Source organism: Canis lupus, chromosome 2 (assembly GCF_003254725.2).
Source record: "Canis lupus dingo isolate Sandy chromosome 2, ASM325472v2, whole genome shotgun sequence".
In the NCBI taxonomy this organism is placed as follows: Eukaryota; Metazoa; Chordata; class Mammalia; order Carnivora; family Canidae; genus Canis; species Canis lupus.
The window spans coordinates 71619135-71638160 of record NC_064244.1 but is presented as its reverse complement, the minus strand read 5'-3'; the positions used below and the strand labels follow the sequence as shown (position 1 = coordinate 71638160).

At 54.5% G+C, this 19026-nt stretch overlaps 1 protein-coding gene across 1 annotated transcript in view; it reads right to left on the bottom strand.

Moving 5' to 3' along the window:
- Positions 1-1432: 1432 nt before the first annotated feature.
- Positions 1433-19026, bottom strand: part of SLC9A1 (solute carrier family 9 member A1) — a 48600-nt gene continuing 31006 nt past the window's right edge. The window contains exons 2-12 of the mRNA XM_025447286.3: positions 14498-14958; positions 11073-11323; positions 9522-9739; positions 8390-8592; positions 6793-6882; positions 6236-6306; positions 5943-6116; positions 5568-5682; positions 5332-5433; positions 3896-3968; positions 1433-3285 (exon numbers count right to left, since the gene is read on the bottom strand). Coding sequence (XP_025303071.1) covers positions 2948-3285; positions 3896-3968; positions 5332-5433; positions 5568-5682; positions 5943-6116; positions 6236-6306; positions 6793-6882; positions 8390-8592; positions 9522-9739; positions 11073-11323; positions 14498-14958 — 2096 coding nt within the window. The 3' untranslated portion in view covers positions 1433-2947. The remainder of the gene's footprint in view (positions 3286-3895; positions 3969-5331; positions 5434-5567; positions 5683-5942; positions 6117-6235; positions 6307-6792; positions 6883-8389; positions 8593-9521; positions 9740-11072; positions 11324-14497; positions 14959-19026) is intronic.

Genomic DNA, 19026 nt, shown 5'->3' with positions numbered 1-19026 from the left:
TAACATAAAATGAGCCGTTTTAAAGTGAATGATCAGTGGCACTTTGTACCTTCACAATGTTGAGCAACCAGCACCACAAATGATTTCCAAAACTTCTCATCACCCCAAGCAGAAATTCTGTAATCATTAAGCAAGAGGAACATGAGTTTTTCATCTGCAGGATGGGTGGGTGATGGAGGGGCAAAAGGAAGGGCTCTGTTCAGATATATGTCCCCTAAATCCACTCTCCTCTTGCTCCATTTACTGCAAGGCTGACCTTTGGGGATGGAACTCAGTAAAGTCACTCAGGAGCCTTCCCTTCCAGCTTTTGGATGAGTTTAGCCAAGGGGAGGCACCAGCAGGATCAAAGACAGAGTATTTATCCCCTGCCTCCCTGCCTGGCAGGGACGATGCTCTACTTCCTATGGCTATGGCTCCAGCAGGGCACCCCTGTCCCATAGTAACGGCTCCCTCCTCTTGTTCAGGGCTAGGAGTTAGAACAGCTTCACTGTAGTGTGAGCCCCTTAGGCCTCATTCCTGGTAGGTTCCCTTAACCCTGCCCACACCTCTGTAAAGAATCCTATAGTTAAAGGCTCTTCAATATCCCTTTGAATGTACCATCGGTTTCTTGTTAGGACATCGAGACTGATACAGGAATGGATGCTACAGTTCTTCCCTACAGTTCTTTTGGTACTGACCACTCCAGACTCCCAGGCGGAGCAAACAAGATGCTTTTTCCAGGCAGCCCAGGGTTCCAGGGGTGCCTGGGGTGTGTGCCAAGGCCCCACTGCCCTCTGGTGGTCAGTTCCTGGAAATGCACCTCAGGATCCGACCTCCACTGAACCAAGCCCACTGGACACCCGCACTGTGCTGACCCCGACACACCTGGGCACTTTGATCCACAGTCACTGTCCTCACTTTACAGGTGACAGAACCTTCCCATTGCCCTTAGGATAAACCAAAATCTAACCGAGGACTGCAAGGTCCCGGCTTTACCTCCCTTCTTGCCACTCTGACCCAGCCAAATGGGCCTTTCCTCAGATCCTGGGGTCTTTCCAAGTGCAGCTCCCAATGAGAATATTCAGGAACTCTGAAACATTCTTCAGCTGGTTAACCTCAGCTCATTCTCTAGTCCTTTCCTAAGATGACCTAGGACAGTCCTCCCTGCCCCCTTGCCCCCCCTTCATTCACTGTCATTCACAAACATTGGGTTTTTCCTGGTGTGTCCACGTTTGATTGCTGCTGCTCCCTCCCCAGAAGGCTGAAGGCACTCAAGGGTCCCGGGCGTCCTGCTTTGCTCACTGCTCTACCTCCAGTGCCTGACACAGTCATAACCATGCCAGCAACTGACGTGGATTAAACATTTCTCTGTGCCAGCCATTGAACTAAGTCCTTCAGGCCTCCAGACCACCCTCCTTCCCAAAGTCCTGGTCCCTAGGAAGCAGCCCTCAACTCTATAAAAACTCACACAGATTTATTAGAATATGAAAAAAGATTCCGTTTCTTCTGTACAGGCGGCAGAGCAGCAGCAGCTGTGGTGGCTTTGAACATGGTTGTCAATGTCACCCTTGCACGGTGACTCCTGCCCAAAACAGCACTTGCATGGAGAGAAGGGGTTAAGATGAGCACCCACTGCCCAGTCCGCTGGGAAGAGGGACACTCTGACTATTGCACAATCCTGGGGAAGGACAGACACCGATAGGTCTGGGCCTGGCCATGGTGGCAGTGGGGTGGGAGTGTGTGCCTGTGAGCAAAGGCCTCTGGGGGCCCAGGACTCTGCCCACCCACCAACCCTGGTGGGGTGGGTGATCCTCGGGGAAGCCTTCTCCCCTAAGGACTGGGCTTCACAGCAAGCTGGGTGCGGTGCACATAAGAGGTCCAGGGACCAAAGGGGTGGAGGGGGATGAGAGAAAGAACAGGCCAGCAGGAACCGAGGGTCAGGCCCAAGAGCACAGAAGGGGCCAGGAGGCCCAGCAACAATGAGTTAGAGAGAATCATGAATTGGAGTGGGAAAGGTCACTTCTAAAATCATAGCTTTGGGGCCACGGTTAAGAGCCCAGGAGGGAGAGGACCAATTTGGGGGAGTGTTGGGCAGACAGGCACAGATGAGGAGGAGTAATTCTCTGGAGTAGGAGGGCCAGAGCTCTGTTAAACCAGGGGTTTTTAAAATGTTTTAAAAACAGGAATGCCCTCTGTGCAAATTGAATCATACATGGAGTGTGAACAAACAAAACAGATAAAAAGGCAGCACTTTCTGGAGCCTCTGACAGTAGCCCCTGGTGGGCTCAGGGGTCTCTTCTTGGGACAGTTTGGAAAACTAAGTCATATCACTGTCCAAAGTGCCCCAGCTCCAGTCAGAGAAGCTCAGAGATGCCCTCATCCTGCAGCTCTGAGTAAAGACAGGTCAGGGGGGCTGGCCAGGGGGACAGAGATGGCAGGAGGGAGGGTGGGCCTGCCATGTGTCACCAATCCCTACCCCAGACAGACACCCGGTCCCCCAGTCTTTCCGCTGTTAATGTAGGGTCTGGCTGAGGCCAAGAGAGGTCTTGATTCCTTCCCTTTCCAGGCAGGACCAAGGCTGAGCCAGAGGCTCTTTGGTTAGGAACTAAGATTGGTTTGAATGAGGATGATGGAGTAGGCGGCAGGCCTCCGAGGGCTGGGAATCTCAGAGGCCCTCGGCCGGGGTTTGGGAGAGAGCCTGAATCGGGAAGGGGCAGATCTGCCTCACAGCCCAACAGTTCTGCCAAATGGTTTGGGAAGGCAGTTCTGGTGGGAGGGAGGGTGCTTCCCAGGAGGCAGGGGGAAGCCGTGCTGCGGTGGGGGCTGTGGGCCCAGCTGCCATGCGGTCGGGGGAGGGGCAGGGCCAATCCAGGTCAGGAAGGATGAAGGGAGCCCCCAGTTCCCCCAGCAGCCCCTGCTCTGGTGGGAGAGTCTGTGGTGGGATGGGCACTGCCCACTGACCCCAGTGCTACTGCCCCTTGGGGATGAAAGGCTCTCCCTCCCCAGGCTCAGGGTGGGGACCTGGGTCACTGAGGCAGCGCTGTATCCTCTGGGAGCTGGGGCTGTCATTTGGCCCAGGGGTGAAGACATCATCGGTGCCTGGGGAAGAGGGCTCCTTGGTCCGCATCACAATGCCCCCATCATCCTCCTCGTCCTCTTCCACCACTCTGGCTGGATCTCGGTTCAGCCCCAAGACTTTGCCCTTCAGCTCCTCATTCACCAGGTCCACGGACTCAGGCGACTGCGGGGAGGCTGGGTCGATGGTGATAACAGGCAAGTCGGCCTTCGGCTCATAGGCCAGCGGGTCTGGAGAGGAAGAGTGAGGCACAAGCTGGCTTCTGCCCCTGCCCAGCACTTGCCCCACTGTGGCATGTGCCAGCAGCTCCCACAGAACCTTCTAGTGAGTGTGGCAATGCTGCCATGTTTCAGATTACTCCACATGGGCTGTATGAGCCCTTACCAGACAGTTTTTCCCCTCACACTGAAGTTCCAAAGGTCAGGCTGTGTTCTTCTCCTCAGAACAGGGCCTCCACAGAGGACCCTCCCCAGACCAAGAATTAGAGCTCTTCCTAAGGTACCAGCTGCCCCAGGGCCCACATATTGGATATCCCAAGACCCTGCTGGCCTCCCTGCCTGGCACCAAACCCCCTCACAGTCCTCTCTGTAAGCCCCAGAGGGAGCACCTCTGTCCCTGGGGAGGACAGCAGGGCCATTCCTCTGCCCTCTTGAGGGGACCCCCAACTCCAGCCGATTTAGAAGGAGCTCAGGGATTGGGAGGAGGTCAGAGGGAGAAGCCTGTCCTCCCCCCAACGACTCTCTGAGGCCCAATCCTGTTGGGAGTCTCATCCTCAGGAGACAGTGGCACGGACTGCCCAGCCTTGAGGCCCCTCTCCTGGCACCCTGTGGCTTGTCTTACCTGAGCCAATGCGGGCCCTCGACATGGTGGGTGAGTCCAGCTTGTGGGCTGGCACCGTCAGGTAGTTATTGATCTGGCAAGAGAAAAGGGCAGACGGAGGTGAGCATGGGCAGCCCTGGGGATGGCACCTGAAGCTGGTGGCCACACCCTCCGTTGGCATGTTCGGGTGCCTGCTCCCTCCTTGGCAGTTCCTCATTAGGTTCTTGGTCTGTCTCCCTGGTGCCAGTGATGAGGCCATGCTGGAGCTTCAGGGGTTCCTGAAGGCTCAGCCCAGCCTCTGTCAAGCTATGCAGTCTCCGGAGCCGCCTTCAACTGTCCTGTCGTCTCCCACAGTGACACTGCCCCAGTCTCTTCTCCAGCCCACACTCACCCCAGAAGTCCAGACCCGTAAAGTCAGCTCAGGAGTAGACATCTGGCCCCCAACTGGCCCCCAGGTATCTCAGCGCAGTATGTTGAAACAGCTCAGATTCTGATCATCTCTTAAGACCGTATTCCATCCTCAGCACCCCCTATTGCAATCACCACTCCCTACACCCCAATCAGAAGGCTAGAGAATGACCCCTCTTTCCTCTTACCGCAGCCCCACCTCAAACTGGTGACCAAATCTGGCTAGCTCCACCTCCTAAATGTCCCTTGAATGTATCCACTCCTTTCCATCCCACCTCCCACTTCCCTCCCCACCCCCTCCCAACTAATCCAGGCCACCCTCTACCCCTTCCCATGTCATCCCAGTCTCAGATCCCTTTGTGACTCTTTATGTCCTTGGAATAAAGCCCAAAGCCTGACACCGTTAACTCAGTTTCTACAACGGGCCTTGTTCTGTGACTGGGACCTTATGCACACAGCCTGGGCCTCCCTCTGCCCATACTCCCTTCAGCCTGGCTCTGTTCCTAAGCTTACCCGACTATCGCCCTGTTCAGAGTGCTCAGGGCCCTTGCACTTCCTGTCCTGCCTGGGCTGCTGCATGAAAAGCTCTGCAAGGGAGGGACTGGGTTGATTCACTGCTGGATCCACAGAGGCTACTCTGCTGCTCAGCATTTAGGTACCACTCAAAAAAATGTTCCTGAGCAAACGAACATGAATGCATGTAAGCCTTCCTTGCATTGTTATTTGGGGAAGCTCCCTTCTTCCTTGGCCTTAGTGTTTTGTTTTGTTTTGTTTTTACCAGAAAATAAGAGGTTAAGCACACGGATAGACTCAGATGCCTAAGGATGCAGCAAATAGGCACTGGCCTCTTTGCTGCCCTGAGTGGGGAGGAGGTGGAGGAGGAGGCAGCTTCTGGAACCTGCCCCGGAGCTCAGTCTTCAAAACAAGTAGAGGAGTCGAAAGAAACTGCAGTGGCTCTCTCTGCAAAGGGACTTGATGGTAGGGTATAGGAAGAAGAAGAACCCAGACTCCCAGGGAAAGGCAGGAGCCAGCTCCAGTCCCAGACACACCTTCTGCTCTAGCTGCCGGGCCTTCTGTCTGCGGAGCAGCATCTGGTTCCAGGCCTCCTCGTAGGGATCTGCCACCAGTGTGTGTCTGTTGTAGGATCGCAGCTGTGGGAGGAACAGCTGTCAGCCCCCGGAAGCTGGGCCTGACGGGGCCAGGGAGGCTCTGCACCTGTGTGGGGCAGGGCTGGAGCAGAGGGGCTCCTCTGCTGTAGGGCACCCGGCAGGGAGCTGCCCCTCACCCGCTGCCTCGTCTTCTGTAAGTTGTTCCTCAGGATTTTGCGGATCTCCTCCTCCTTGTCCTTGGACAGTGCCGGCAGGATGCGCTCAGCAGGCAGAGACTTGGGGTGGATGTTCCTGCAAAACAGGCCATAGGTTAGGTCCCCCAGAAAACTCCTGTGACCCTGGAGCCTGCTGTCCTAGGCCAGGAAGTCATCCCAGGGATGGCATGCGTGGGTGGTCATCTGTGGCCCTGCAGCTCTCTCAGCCACCTTGCTGGGACAACAGAGGGGCCTGCCACTGCCCCGCCCCCCGGCCCACTGGTGGCCTGCCAGGTTGGTGTGGACTGGGTCGGTGTGGGGGTACGGAAGCTGCCAGCGTTGGCCATCAGCACTCACTGCATGGAGACAGTGGAGACAGCAGAAGGGATCTTGCCCATGCCACCGCTCTCCACCAGCTCAATTGCCTGCTTCATCTCCATCTTGTGGTAGAAGGCGATGAGCTGGGGTTCCTTGGAGCGCTCCCCTGCTATCAGACACTTCTTCACATATTTCTTGTTAAACCGGTTGAGCCTGGTGGGAGGAGGGAGAAGATGCGTGTAGGCAGCTCCTCAGGGTGGGGAGACACCCAGGCCCAGGGAGACCCTCACCTGCCCCTCCCCACCCACCAGCCCACCAGGCCTGCCACCTACTTGTCCTTCCAGTGGTGGTGGCCGTAATGGCCACAGATGTCCTCGATGCCTGTCAGAAGGTGGTCCAGGAACTGAAATGGGCCCAGGGCCAGGTCAAGCCTCACTACTGGGAAGGTTCCTTCCCTACCAAGATTTCTGACAGGCCCCCCTCACCCCCCACCTTCCACCCTGGTGCAGCTCTGCTCAGCCCAGCCTTGTAGTTCCAGGAGCAGCCAGCAGGTGGCACCAACATCTCACTCATTCTGAACCTGTAGCACCTCAAACCCCGACAGGGAGCCTGGCTGAGCCCCCTTCCCTGAATCCACTTGTGCCCAATGCCTGGGTTAGGTTCCTACTAGAGGTAGAAATGGCATGACACCCCCTCCTAGAGTGGGCTCCTGGTTGCCCACACTACATGTGCCTATGGCACGATCTGGTGACCTCAAGGGGCTGAAGGATCACCCAGCACTGGGATAAGGGTGGAGGGGCCAAGTGAAGCAACGGACATGAGGCCTAGCTGCTGCCCAGCTCCCTGAGCCTTCTCCTGCAACCAGCAGCCAAGGCCCAGTGTCCAGTACCTGTGTGTGGATCTCCTCGTTGATAGAGCGCTTCGTTTCTTGCTTTTTCTTCACAGCCAACAGGTCTACCAGGGGCCGAATGGTCATGCCCTGGAGGACAGGTGGGCGTCAGGCACTCCAGGTCAGTGACCCTGGCAGGGAGGCCACAGTGCCTCTCTCCCCCACCACCACCCAGAGCCCCTGAAGCTGGGATGCTTTCTGCTCTGAGGTCCCCACTCCCCCAACCTTCATGTCAGCCCTTGTACAAAGGCAGGTCCTTAAGGCCCACTTCTTCCTGAAGACATAGCCCACCCAGCTGAATGACTCACACATCAGCCATCCAGTCCGGGTGAGGGGGTCAGAAGGCCTGGGTTCAAATGTGGGCTCAACCTCAAATGCGCTTTGTAACCCAGAGAAGTTAGATCTGGCTGATAGGGAAAACCACTTCTGTTCTACCTCCCTCACAGGACTGCAATTGACCAGCTGGTAACGGCCGCAGCAAGCTAATTTAATTGCACGAATACCACGTGCCAGAATTAGTTGTGATTTACTAGGTACTAGCTCTTGAATACCCACACTGACCCTGAGAGGTAGGTTCTTCCATTGTCCCCATCTTACAAGTGAGAGGTTAAGTAATTTCCTGAGGTCTTACAGAAGTAGTGGTAAAGCTGGATTCAAACCCAGGCAGGGGCACCCCTCCCTCAATGCTGACTTCATCGAAAATGGGCCTGGCTAGCCATTAGCGTACACAACTGCAAAGTCAAGGTGATAAAATGTTTTTGACGATGGAAACAGGGCAAGAGGGCAAAAGAGCCCTATCCTTGTAAGGGACAGAAGGTGAGTCTGGCCCCAGGAAGATGTCTCCACATGGTTTTCTCCTGAGAAGGCAATGCTGTTTCCCATGAAAGCTTTGCCAAGATTTATGTCTAGGAAAGACAGAAGGGACAGAGAAATGGAGGCCTGGACAGACTGTTTCTCACTTGCCCAAAGTCAGAGGTCAGGTACGGTGGAGCAATTTACACCATCCAGGCTGGGTTTTTCTGGGAATTCTGAAGGGGCTGGGGGAACTCTCAGCTAAGCCAGGGTCATTAAATGCACAGAAATCACTGGCCAGCAGGCTGGAGGGACTCTGGGATCATCTGCCCTCACTTCATAGATGGGGAACCAAGACCCAGAAACAGGAGGGTCTTTCCCAGGGTCACAGGAGAGCAGCAGAGCTTGGGCTGACTCCAGACCTCCTGTTGCCCAGTTCAGCAATCTTTATAGCTCCCCGTGTTGTGCTATTATTCCCATTTTATAGGCACAGAAATGGAGATCCTAAGACATTAGGTCATTTCCCTAAAGCCCTATAATGAGCACCACAAGCCTGCTGACTGCACCTTCTCTCAACACTGTCTGGATTGAATGTTAGGCAGCATTCTGACTGGTCGCTCATTATCACAATTCCCCCTTCACAATTAAGGAAACTGAGGCCCAGAAAGGAGGAGCGGCTTGCCCAAGATTGTGTAGCAAGTTATCGGTGGACCAGAGCCCATGGCTCTGTCTCAGGTTGTGCGCCTCCTCTTTCCACCTGCAGAGTCAGGGTCCCCAGGCAGGGCTGCTCCGCCCTGGCCAGCACCTGCACAAAGACGGTGAAGAAGATGACAGTGATGATGGCAGTGAGGAACAGGTCACACATGGGGAAGTGCTTCTTGTCCAGGAGGTAGCCCAGGGAGAAGGCTATGGCCCCTCGAAGACCCCCGTAAGCAATGATGAACTGGTCCTTGGGGGTCAGCTTCACGATTCGGAACTTGTTGATGAACCAGGTCAGGCCCAGCACACCTGCCAGGGAAGGGCAAGAAGAGTGTCATGCTGTCCCCAGCCCCTCCTGGCTTCTGCACCTGCTCTGCCTGGAGGAAGCCTTGGCTAGTATACCCACCCAGTGCACTCATTTCCTGGGTCCCTCAGCCATGAGCTGGGTGGATCCTTAAGGGGGTCTCCCAACCTGGATGTGCTTTAGAGGCATCACAGAGGCCTCCAGTGGCTGGAAGTCAGAAGGGAGATGGCAGGAGAGTTGAAACAAGACTGGCCACAAGTTGGTATCTATTAATCACGATGGGTTTGTGGGATCTACTTTTCTGTGTGCTTCAAATTTTCCATAATAAAAAGTTTTTTAATGCAGAGACCTGGATTTGACCTCAACCCACAGAACCAGAATCTCTAGAGGATGATACCCAGGACTAAAGGGGTTTAAAACACAGCATACCAAGTAGATGCGATAGCCAGTCTGGCTCAGGGACATAGACCTACTCTTAGAGAGGAGGTGAGTGAGATCCAGAGGGGGAAGCGACAGAGTCATGAGGTGAGGGGTGTCTAGAAATTATAAGCAGAATCCAAGCTCCCAAGGCCTGATCCCTGTGTGTGCCCCGGGGCCGGTAGCACTGACAGGTTTGCAAGTGCTCAAGTCATCCGTGCCACGAGGCAATGCAGAGGACATTCAGAGAACTTCCCGGGCTCTGTGGCACAGGGTCCCTGAGGTCCCTCTTTTCTCACGCACTGTGGCCGTCTTCCCAGAGATCTCGGACTCACGGTGAGCCATCGCAACGCCTGGCAGTCTCAGCACTGCTGAGGGGGCAGGGAAGCCCGAGCAGCCGGCAGCCACCTGGGGCCCCTCAGACCAGCCGCCCGGCCCTCCCCCGGCCCGGCCTGCCCTCCACCCCACACGTGCGTGCACGCACACACCTCTACCCGGCTCCAGCCCGGGACCTCACCCAGCACTCGGGCGATGAGGCAGAAGAGCAGGGTGCTGATGACAAAGGTCCAGTTCCAGTGGTGGGAGCCGGCCACGGTGGAGACGCCGAGGAAGATGAAAATGAGGGTCTCACTGACGCTGCTCCACATCTTCAGGAAGTACTTGATGGTCGTATGAGACTTGTGGGAGATGTTGGCCTCCACGTAGGGGCGCATCACCACTCCTGAGGCGATTAGTCTGGGGTCAGGAGAGAGGAGAGTTTGGGGTTCAGTGGGGCTGCACCTTCCCAGAGCCCCTCCACTGCAGGGAGGCGGACAGGTGCCCGCGTGCCTTGCCCCCTGACGGGTCAGAACCCGCCACGGGCCTTACTGGTCTCTTTGGCCTCAGTCTTCTCACTCAACCCTCCAGACATGGGCACATTTTTTTTTTTTTAAGATTGTATTTATTTATTCATGAGAGAGAAAGAGGCAGAGACACAGGCAGACGGAGTAGCAGGCTCCATGCAAGGAGTCCGATGTGGGACTCGATCCCAGGTCTCCAGGATCACGCCCGGGCTGAAGGCGGTGCTAAACTGCTGAGCCACCCGGGCTGCCCTTGCATTTTTTTAGATGAGGGATCTGAGAGAGAGATCACTGCCTGTCCACTGTCACCCTGCCAGCGAGTGGCAGAGCTAAGATGCGGACTAAGGTCTGCCCAACTCTAAAGCCTGTGCCTGGGGATCCCTGGGTGGCGCAGCGGTTTGGCGCCTGCCTTTGGCCCAGGGCGCCATCCTGGAGACCCGGGATCGAGTCCCACGTCGGGCTCCCTTTGCCTATGTCTCTGCCTCTCTCTCTCTCTCTCTCTCTCTCTCTGGAGGACTATCATAAATAAAATAAAATAAAATAAAATAAAATAAAATAAATAAATAAATAAAGCCTGTGCCTCTTCCCCCTCAAAGCCATGCTGCCCCTCTCTGCCTAACAGGAGTCATACACATGTCCATGGCCTTGGTTTATTCCCCTGGAGCATGGTGTCTCTAATGCACAGGTGTTCCCATAAGGAGCTCTGTTCCAAGCAGCTGCCCACGTCCTCGCCTGGCGTCCATACCTGGGCTCTGCTCCTGCTGGCCCGGCCTCCTCACGGTCACCCCGAATCCCCCAATCCAGCCTGGCCTCTGCATTTCCAATGTCTTCCCCTACTGGGCAAATCTTTGCACCTCACTGCCTCTCCACATTCCCTGAACTTTAAGACCCAGCTGAAGCCTCTGGACCTCTGCATTCCTCACTGCAATGGAAGCCCCAAGCCTCCTTGCTGCGGCTACAGAAGGAAGGGCACAGTGAATGTGAGAGTCTGTGCCCAGCTGCAACCAAGGAACTCCCTTTGAGGCAAATGAAGGGAAGAATTAGCAGGGCTGAGGCCTTCCAGAACTTTAAACTCAGTGCTTCCAGGGGCAGTCCCGGGACCTGGAGCCTGGTCCATTCCATGAGTCTCATCCCAGAGCCAGAGGCTGGGCCCTGGAGAACTCCCTTGTGACCCTGCAAGCCTGGGGAATCCAAGTTGGCAGCCTCCCCAGTGCTGCACCCAGACTCACGCCATGATGCCCGACAGGTGGAAGAGCTCAGCTGACAGGTAGGCCATGTAGCTGTAGAGGAAGACGAAGAGTGGCTCGATGACGCGGATGTGGGCGGTGAATCGGGAGGTGAAGGCTGCGATGACTCCGTAGACCACACCTACAAACACCCCGCCCAGGGACACTACGAAGAAGCTCAGGAAGCCAAGGACGATGTCCACGATGCCCACTCGGTCATAGTTGGCAAACTCCTCAAAGAGGTGATACAGGACCTGGGGAGGGTGTGTAGGCTGGTTGGCAGGAGGGCAGGGCCCTGGCTGTCCAGCTCCCTGGGGTCCACCTAGGGTGAGTGCATGTCCTCCACCAACCATGGCTACAAGAAGAGGCCACATGATAGCAGAGAAACCCTAGTGCCAAGCAGGTGGTCAAAACCACCAGCCTAGGGGCTAAAGGGCCTTGCTTCAGGCCCTCAGCATGCCATGCTGATTAAGAGCACTAACTCTGAAGCCAAACTATCTGGGTTGGAATTGTGGCTCTGCTGCTCCCTAGCTGTATACATGGGGCAAATGACTCAATCTCCCTGTGCCTCAGTTTTCCTAGCCATACAATGAGTTAATAGTACCAACCTTATAGGGCTATGGGGAGGATGAAACTAGTTCATAAAGGCATAGTGCTGAGAGCTATGCCTATCACAGTGGTAGCTACTATTGGTGCTACTAAGTGGCCTCTCGCACTGTTTGACCTTGGGCCGATTGTGTCCCTGTCTGGATTTCATTCAGTCTTTCCTTAGCACAAAGCAGAGAAAGTTCAGACAATGAACTAGAACAGGACTTCTTAGCTTCTGAAAATTTCTGAAAATATACACAGCCAGGCCATACCCCACTTGGATTCTCTGGAGGTGGGGTCCAGAAGTCTCTATTCAATAAGCTCTCCAGGTGGTCACCCTGCAGAGCCAAGTTCAGATGCTATGCAACTATAGGTTTTCTAATGTTTCTCCACCTCCTAGACCAGGAAGTAAACAGTCACTGTAATGCTATCGTCAGACGTTTACGTGGCAGGTCACATACTAGAAAGCCCTTGGACAATGGCTATCCTGCTAAACACACAACAGCCTCATGAGGCAGGCGACCCAAGGATGCCAGGTTCCTTTCCTACACTGAAGCTCAGAGTGGTGGAGTCCTCAATGGCAAAACCAGACCCAGAACTTGTTCCCTGACAGCAGTGGGTAGGCTCTCCTGGAGAGGGGCAACTTTGAGGCTCTGCCTCTACTTAGGGGCTGGCTCCCTGGCTACTGGACCTACTCCTAGCCAGCTCTGCCAAGAAAACAGTTGGGCAGTTTCCAGGCCTGGGGCCGCTGAGAGAGGGAAGAGGGCCTGAGAATTGCTGAGAAGGAACTCTCCAAAGCCCCTGCTACTTACAGGCAAGGAGGCATGGGCAGGGGTGACCTGCTCCAGAGCAAAGGCCTGAGACCATGCAGCCCAGGGGCTCCTTCTGCTTTAATGTTGGGAAAGAGTCACACTCATGCCCAGAACTCTAGAAAGGGCCTGACTTGGGCCAAGCAAGAAGGGGAGATGCCAAGCACTGGCCTGACCCCAGTGCTGCCTGGGAGCTGGGGCAGGGCTCCAGCAGTGGACAACAGGTGCGTTCTCAGCTCTAGGCCACCTAAACTCACTCCTGGCCTGAGGAGATTCATGGGTTCTGAGGGTCTACCATCTGGGTCAACAGGGCAGGTAGAGAGGGCAAGCTCCTCCTTTTCCACCAGGTTGTACTATCAATGGGACTACAGAGGCAGCGCAGCATAGTGGCAAGTGTGTGCATTCTGGACTCCCACTGTGTAGGTCCCAGGCCCAGCTAACATACCCCTGGACGAGTTCCCTGTTAGTAGCTGTTTCCTCACTTGGAAAAACTGGGGATAAATACAGTGCCAACTTCATGGTGTTTCTGTTTGGGTTAGATGAGGCAATACATATTCAGACAGGAAGTGCTCAGACAGGAAGTGAGCAGGAGCAATTAACACCAGCACTCCCACCACCTGGGGAGGTGTGGCCAGCAGCCCAAGGTGGTCTTGATATAACCGCACCTCACTGTTTCCCAGGAGTGCCAACCTGAACCCAATACTCAGATCCAACTGGAGAGGGCTTGGTCTTTGGTACCCACTGGTGTGACTCCTATAAGAACCCAGGGAGAATGACAGGCTGGGTACTGCAATCCTTGTTACAGATAGAGAAACTGAGGCAGGAGCTGGTGCTAGAAGGACCAGCACCGAGGCCTGCCTGCTTAGACCAGACTGCTGTGCTGCCCCACAAGGACCTAATGAAGGCAACAGGGGAGGAAGAGGACAAGCCAACCACCACTGTCTCTTCTCTGAAGTGTGGCTTCCTGAGGGACTGGGGGAAGGTAAAGAGGGAATGCATGTGTGAGTATGCACTGGCATGCACACGTGTCCTTGTGTTTTCCTGTGTGTACAGCTGCTCTCTGAGCAGTCCAACTAGGAGGAGAATGGGGGTATTTTCACAACATGATGTGAGTGTGCACATACACATATCTGTTTCCTGAGGAAGCTAGCTGGGAGGAAGGGCATGTGTAAGCACGTACAGTATGGCCATGTGCGGACCGCGTTAGGAGTTCCTGTCCTTGCTAGACCATAGGAGGAAAGTACTACCTACTCGGCTACTTTGCTGCTAACAAAGGTGAGGCCCAGAGAGGTACAGTCACTTGCGTAAGGTCACATAATAAGCAAGTGGCCAAGCTCAGGTCAATCCATTTATTTATCACTTTCTGGAGGTTTGTGTTTTTGTTTTTATAATAAATTTTATTTTAGTTTTTTAAAGTAGGCTCTATGCCCAACATGGGGCTAGAACTCATGACCCTGAGATGGAGAGTCATAGGCTCTAACAGATTGAGCCACGTAGGCACCGTTTCTGGATGTTCTGAGGGCAGGGTCCCTTTCCACCACGGCTGCCCCTGAACTCTACACAAACTGAACTGTAACGTAGGGCACAGCCAACATGATGGCTAAACTGGCCCTCATAGACTAAATGGCCTATAAAGGGTAAACTGAAGTCTAAAGATGATACATAATTTAACCAAGTTCACATCACAGTCCAAGTCAGGGACAGAACATATGGCCTGGGAAGGCCAGGAGCTCAGGCCCTGAAGTCCCTGGCTTCTAACCCTGGTCCTATCACATGTTAGCAAGGTATCTGACTTCAGGGGGCCTGCTGCCTCCTCCATAAAGTGGGAATAAGAAGCACCTCCTAAGGTCATCACAAGGATTAAATGAGATAATCCACATCGAGTGCTCAGCACGATGCCTGGCACACAGCAAGCAGGAATGGACATTTGCTGTTTCGCTACTATGATTAGCAGGTGGATGTGGGATTCGCTCTGGACCCGGATTCGGGTCTGAGCCCCGGGTGCATGCGGGTGTGGCCACTGCTCCTCACCACAGTGACGGCGTCATTGAGCAGGGACTCCCCAAAGACAAGGATGTGCAGCAGCTCATTGATGTGGATCTCCTCGAAGACGGCCAGCACGGCCACCGGATCCACGGCGGAGATGATGCTGCCGAAGAGCAGGTTGTCCAGGAGGCCGATGTTGTTGATCTGCTCACCGCCCACCAGGCACACGGCGTACATGAGGCCGCCCAGGAAGAAGGCATTCCACAGTGTGCCCACCACAGCGAAGATCAGGATGGTGCCCAGGTTCTCAGTGAACTGCCGCAGTGGCAGGAAGTAGCCAGCGTCCAGGATGATGGGTGGCAGCAGGAAAAGGAAGAAGACGTCTGATTGCAGGAAGGGGGGCGTCTCGCCCACGCCCTTGATCAGGCCCCCCACTAGCAGCCCCACTACGATCAGCAGGCAGCTTTCCGGGACGATGCTCGAGATAGTGGGGATCACGTGGAAACCTGCAGAGGGCAAGAGAACGGGAAGCCGTGGGCTTGCGGCGAGCCAGGACACGAGGCTGGGGATGGGGCTGGTGACAGCAGTGCAGGCTTGGCCTCAGAGGGCTGCTCTGTTAACTCCCTGAGCCTTGGCCTCCTCACCCATGATGTGGAAGTGGTAATACCAGCTTCCCAGGGTTCGCTGTATAAACTAAGTGATGATGCTCTTAAAATGTTTTTTTCTAGGATATATAGATGTTATCTCTGTCTCTGTCATAAAAGAGTAGAAAGAAGTGGCTCTGTATGCCTCCGGAAGGCAGAATGATACATTGCTTACTGAGGCCCCAGGTATCTAAGGGCATTACCTACACCTCCAATCCTAGACTCATGTGCTCTCCTGCTGAGTCCAGAGAGCTGCTCAAGAAGCCAAACAGAGATCAATCAATTTTCCATGTGAGATAAAACCTATCTGCCATCCTGTTTCTAGCCTAATCCTATCCACTTTAAAGATGGAGCAGCTGAGGCTCAGATAGAGGAAGGGACTTGCCCAAGGGCACACAGCAAATCAGTAGCAGAACCAGGACAGAAGCCAGGTCTGGCCTCCCACCCTGCCAGCTCCTGTCAAACTCCTAAACTCTTTAGGTCAAGCTCTGCTCTCCTCCTCATCAAGGCATGAACATGTCCCTCTCCCCGAACCAGCAGCAGTGGCCCCTGGGGCTCCCAATCTAGAACTAGGAAGTAGCACAAATCTCCCCGATGAGAGGTCAGTGCCAGGTTTGGCCCCAAGCTCCCAAGGGGTTTTGATTTGGTTTTGGGTGGGGAGGTAGGTGGAGAAGACCCAGCCACCCAACTGCGTGTTGGGTACTAAAACCCCAGGGTCAGCTTAGTTAAGAAAGTATGATACTTTGCTCAGGGTGAAAGCTCTTGCTCTCCTCCTCAACCTCCCTAGCCTATAAGCTCTGTGCAGGCAGGTACCCTGTCTGTCTATAATGAGATCCCCAGGGCTAGGGGCATAGTAGGTATTCAGCAAGTACCTACTGATCTGAAAATGCACAGGGTTAGGCCATTACTCACATAATTTCTGATAACCCATCTGGCCAGGCTTTGGCTCTCATTACCCCTGAGAGCCTTGGGAAGGAGCAGAAACATCCCTCCCCATGCCCAAAGCCCCTCCCACTCTCTACTGATCTGGGTAGTGCCAGTATAGCTACAAGTCAAGACTCAACACTCGAAACACTGGCAAGGCCCAGAACATTGGCACAGTGCCGAGCTCCCAAGAGACACTCAAAACATGTTGGGAAAAAAACATGTCTCCATCCTAGGCCAGGAGAGAATCCCAAAGCCACCATGCACGTTCTCCTGGCTTTAAAACAGACTTGACCAAATTCACCTCTTGCTGAAAAATCCCCCAGTCTTTACAGTGTCTACCAGTAACCCCCAGTGTTCAGTGGCTGGTGCACTGGAAGGGGCATTTCCCCCAAATGAGCCACATCCTCTTTTGATCGCAGATCTTTGCCTAGCTATCTCTCCAGAACACTATTCTTGTACCTCTATCCCTACTGTGTGTGACTGACACTGCATGTTTCTGTGTGCTTCCTGGAGCACCCCTGTCTGCTCATGTTAGGGCAGGAGTCCTCCTCTGATGCCTCTCCTTAGACCTTCAATCCATAGTTGCTACCCAGATTCCTCTCTCTGCCTGGCACCCCTCGAGGTCAGACAACCCAGGCAGGAGCAGTGAAGACAGGACGATGGTACCACACCTGGAGACATGCATTGCCCTGGAGGGGAGATAGGATGGCACCGGGGTTGAGAGGAGCAAAGCTCCTGCAGCCAGTGGGAAGCAGCTTCTCAAGACCAGGAGTCAAACTCCAGGTCTAGCCAGCTGACCTTGACACCCAAGCCTGGAATTAAGCACCTGTCCTAGAAGTGAGCACCAACAAGTGCCTTAGGAGAAGGCACAGTCTGAAGAGAAGCCCAGGGCAGGTAGATGACAGTCTCCACCTCCATCTAGCATATTAAGCTTTAAAAATGCCTCCCCACCATCAGTTGGGGAGGCACTTTGCCATCAGTTCAATCTATAATACTTGACTGGCCCCCGGAAGTGCCATGCCATGCATTGCAGACCCAGAGACAAGTACCAGAGGGACAGGGTAAGGTGGCCTGTGAAAGAAGCCAGGAGTAGTAACACAAAGAACGCTCATTATTCCTCAAGGTGCACGGTGAGCCAGGCACACAGCATCTCTCTAGTTCTCAAAATAGCCCTGTGGGATGTGTGCTGTCCCCATTTTGCAGAAGAGAAAGCTGGGGCTTGGCAAGATTCAGTAGCTTCCCAAAGTCTAAGGCAGGAGTTCTACTCTAGCTTAGAATATCTGTAGCACAGAAAGCTACTCAATCTTTTACTCAAACATGGCTATTTTCTCTGAGCCAGGCTGGTGCCGTGCACTGGGGACGCTGAGGTGACTCAGAGTCAGAACCTCATGACCAGCTCATGGGAATGGCCACGCTTTTCCCAGTCTCAGGACCTTCGGGCCATCAGGCCTCCCTCACTAAGTTAAGAGACAGCTGGCATTCCTATTCGACAGAGAAAAGCCTGGAGTTCAGAGGAGGCAGGACAGGCCCAGGCCACTGAGGACCTCTAGGTCCTGGGCCTCCTGACTTGGGTGCGGTGTACTTTCTTCTACAGAAGCTGGCTCCCAGAGTAGTTCCCAGCTGGAGCCATGTTCCCAGAGCACGTCCCCCTGGGTCTTCCTGTGTTGGCCCTGCCTTTTGGTGAGCAGGCTCTGACGGGCAAGGGCAGGGAAGGGATGGGCCCAGGCTTAAGGGGAAGGTCTGCAATCCACTCTTGGCTCCATACTTCAGGTAGGCGGGACATTAGTGAAAAGTAGCTTCCAGGGGGGAAGGGTGCAGCGGTGTAGGGAAGGGGGGGTGCTGAGGGCCTGTTCTGGCCTCTTTCAAGGCCCTAACTCCACCAGCTGTCCCCACCCTGCAGCCTTGAGAGTCTCCTTAAAACACAGGAAGTTTGCTGATACCAGGTGTGGTGAAAGGGGGCACAGTTGGAGCTCCCAGTCCCCTGACAAAATCCCAGCATGAAAGTTAGACCCCAAGATGCCAAGAAATAAGGCAAAACTTCCAGGGCCCAAATTTGTGGCAGTAGTGATGTCACCAGGATGGAATCTGGGGTGGGGCAGAGGCAGTTAGAGTCAGATCCAGAGCTGGGAGAGCTGGACCAGACCCTGGACATCATCTAAACCCTCTGCTCCTTGGTCAGGGAAACGGAGACTCAAAGACCACCGGTGACCTGTCACTGTCACATGACCATTCCACAGTGAGAATGCAGGAAGCTCCAGGTCCAGCGATCTCTCAAACCACACGGCCTCCCGTGAGGGCATCCAGTCCTCCCAGAGCAAGGGCCGGGGAAGGTGTGGAATTCCACAGCTCCCAGTCACAGGGCGAACCCACTCACGTGGTTCCCGCCATGGGAGGTGAGCATTTCCGTGTCCAGTATAGGTGCCAGGACTGAGGGACACACTCCCCCACACTCCGGCTCTCTTACACTCTCAAACTCTCTCTTACACACTCACCCACACACATTTTCACACACCACTCTCACGTGTGCTCTCATACTCTTACATACTACCTTTTACACATTGTATTACTCTCTAATACACACTGCTCACACTCACCCACTCTTATACACACTCACTTCCTCTTACACTCATCCACACTCTACCTCTCTTGGATAACACACACACACACACACACGCTTATACACATACAGAGGCACACTGAACAGACATTTGACCAAACTTCATTTGGTCAAACAGACATTTGACCAAACAAAATTTGTGAGGGGTTCCTGGCACCCCACAGCTTCTCTGCCCTCCACCACGAGCGTGTTTTATTTACCTCTCCTGGGACAGTCCCCAGCTGCTGAGACTGGTGCAGTGGAGCAACAGGCAAAGCTGGTCTACGTCACCCTTGGTTGCCAGGGTGATGGGACACCCCTGATCCTGCTTCCCACCATCTGTCCCCGGTGGTCAGAGGGGAGTGCCAGGAAGAGGGGCCTCCTTGGCCCATCCATGCCAGTCACCA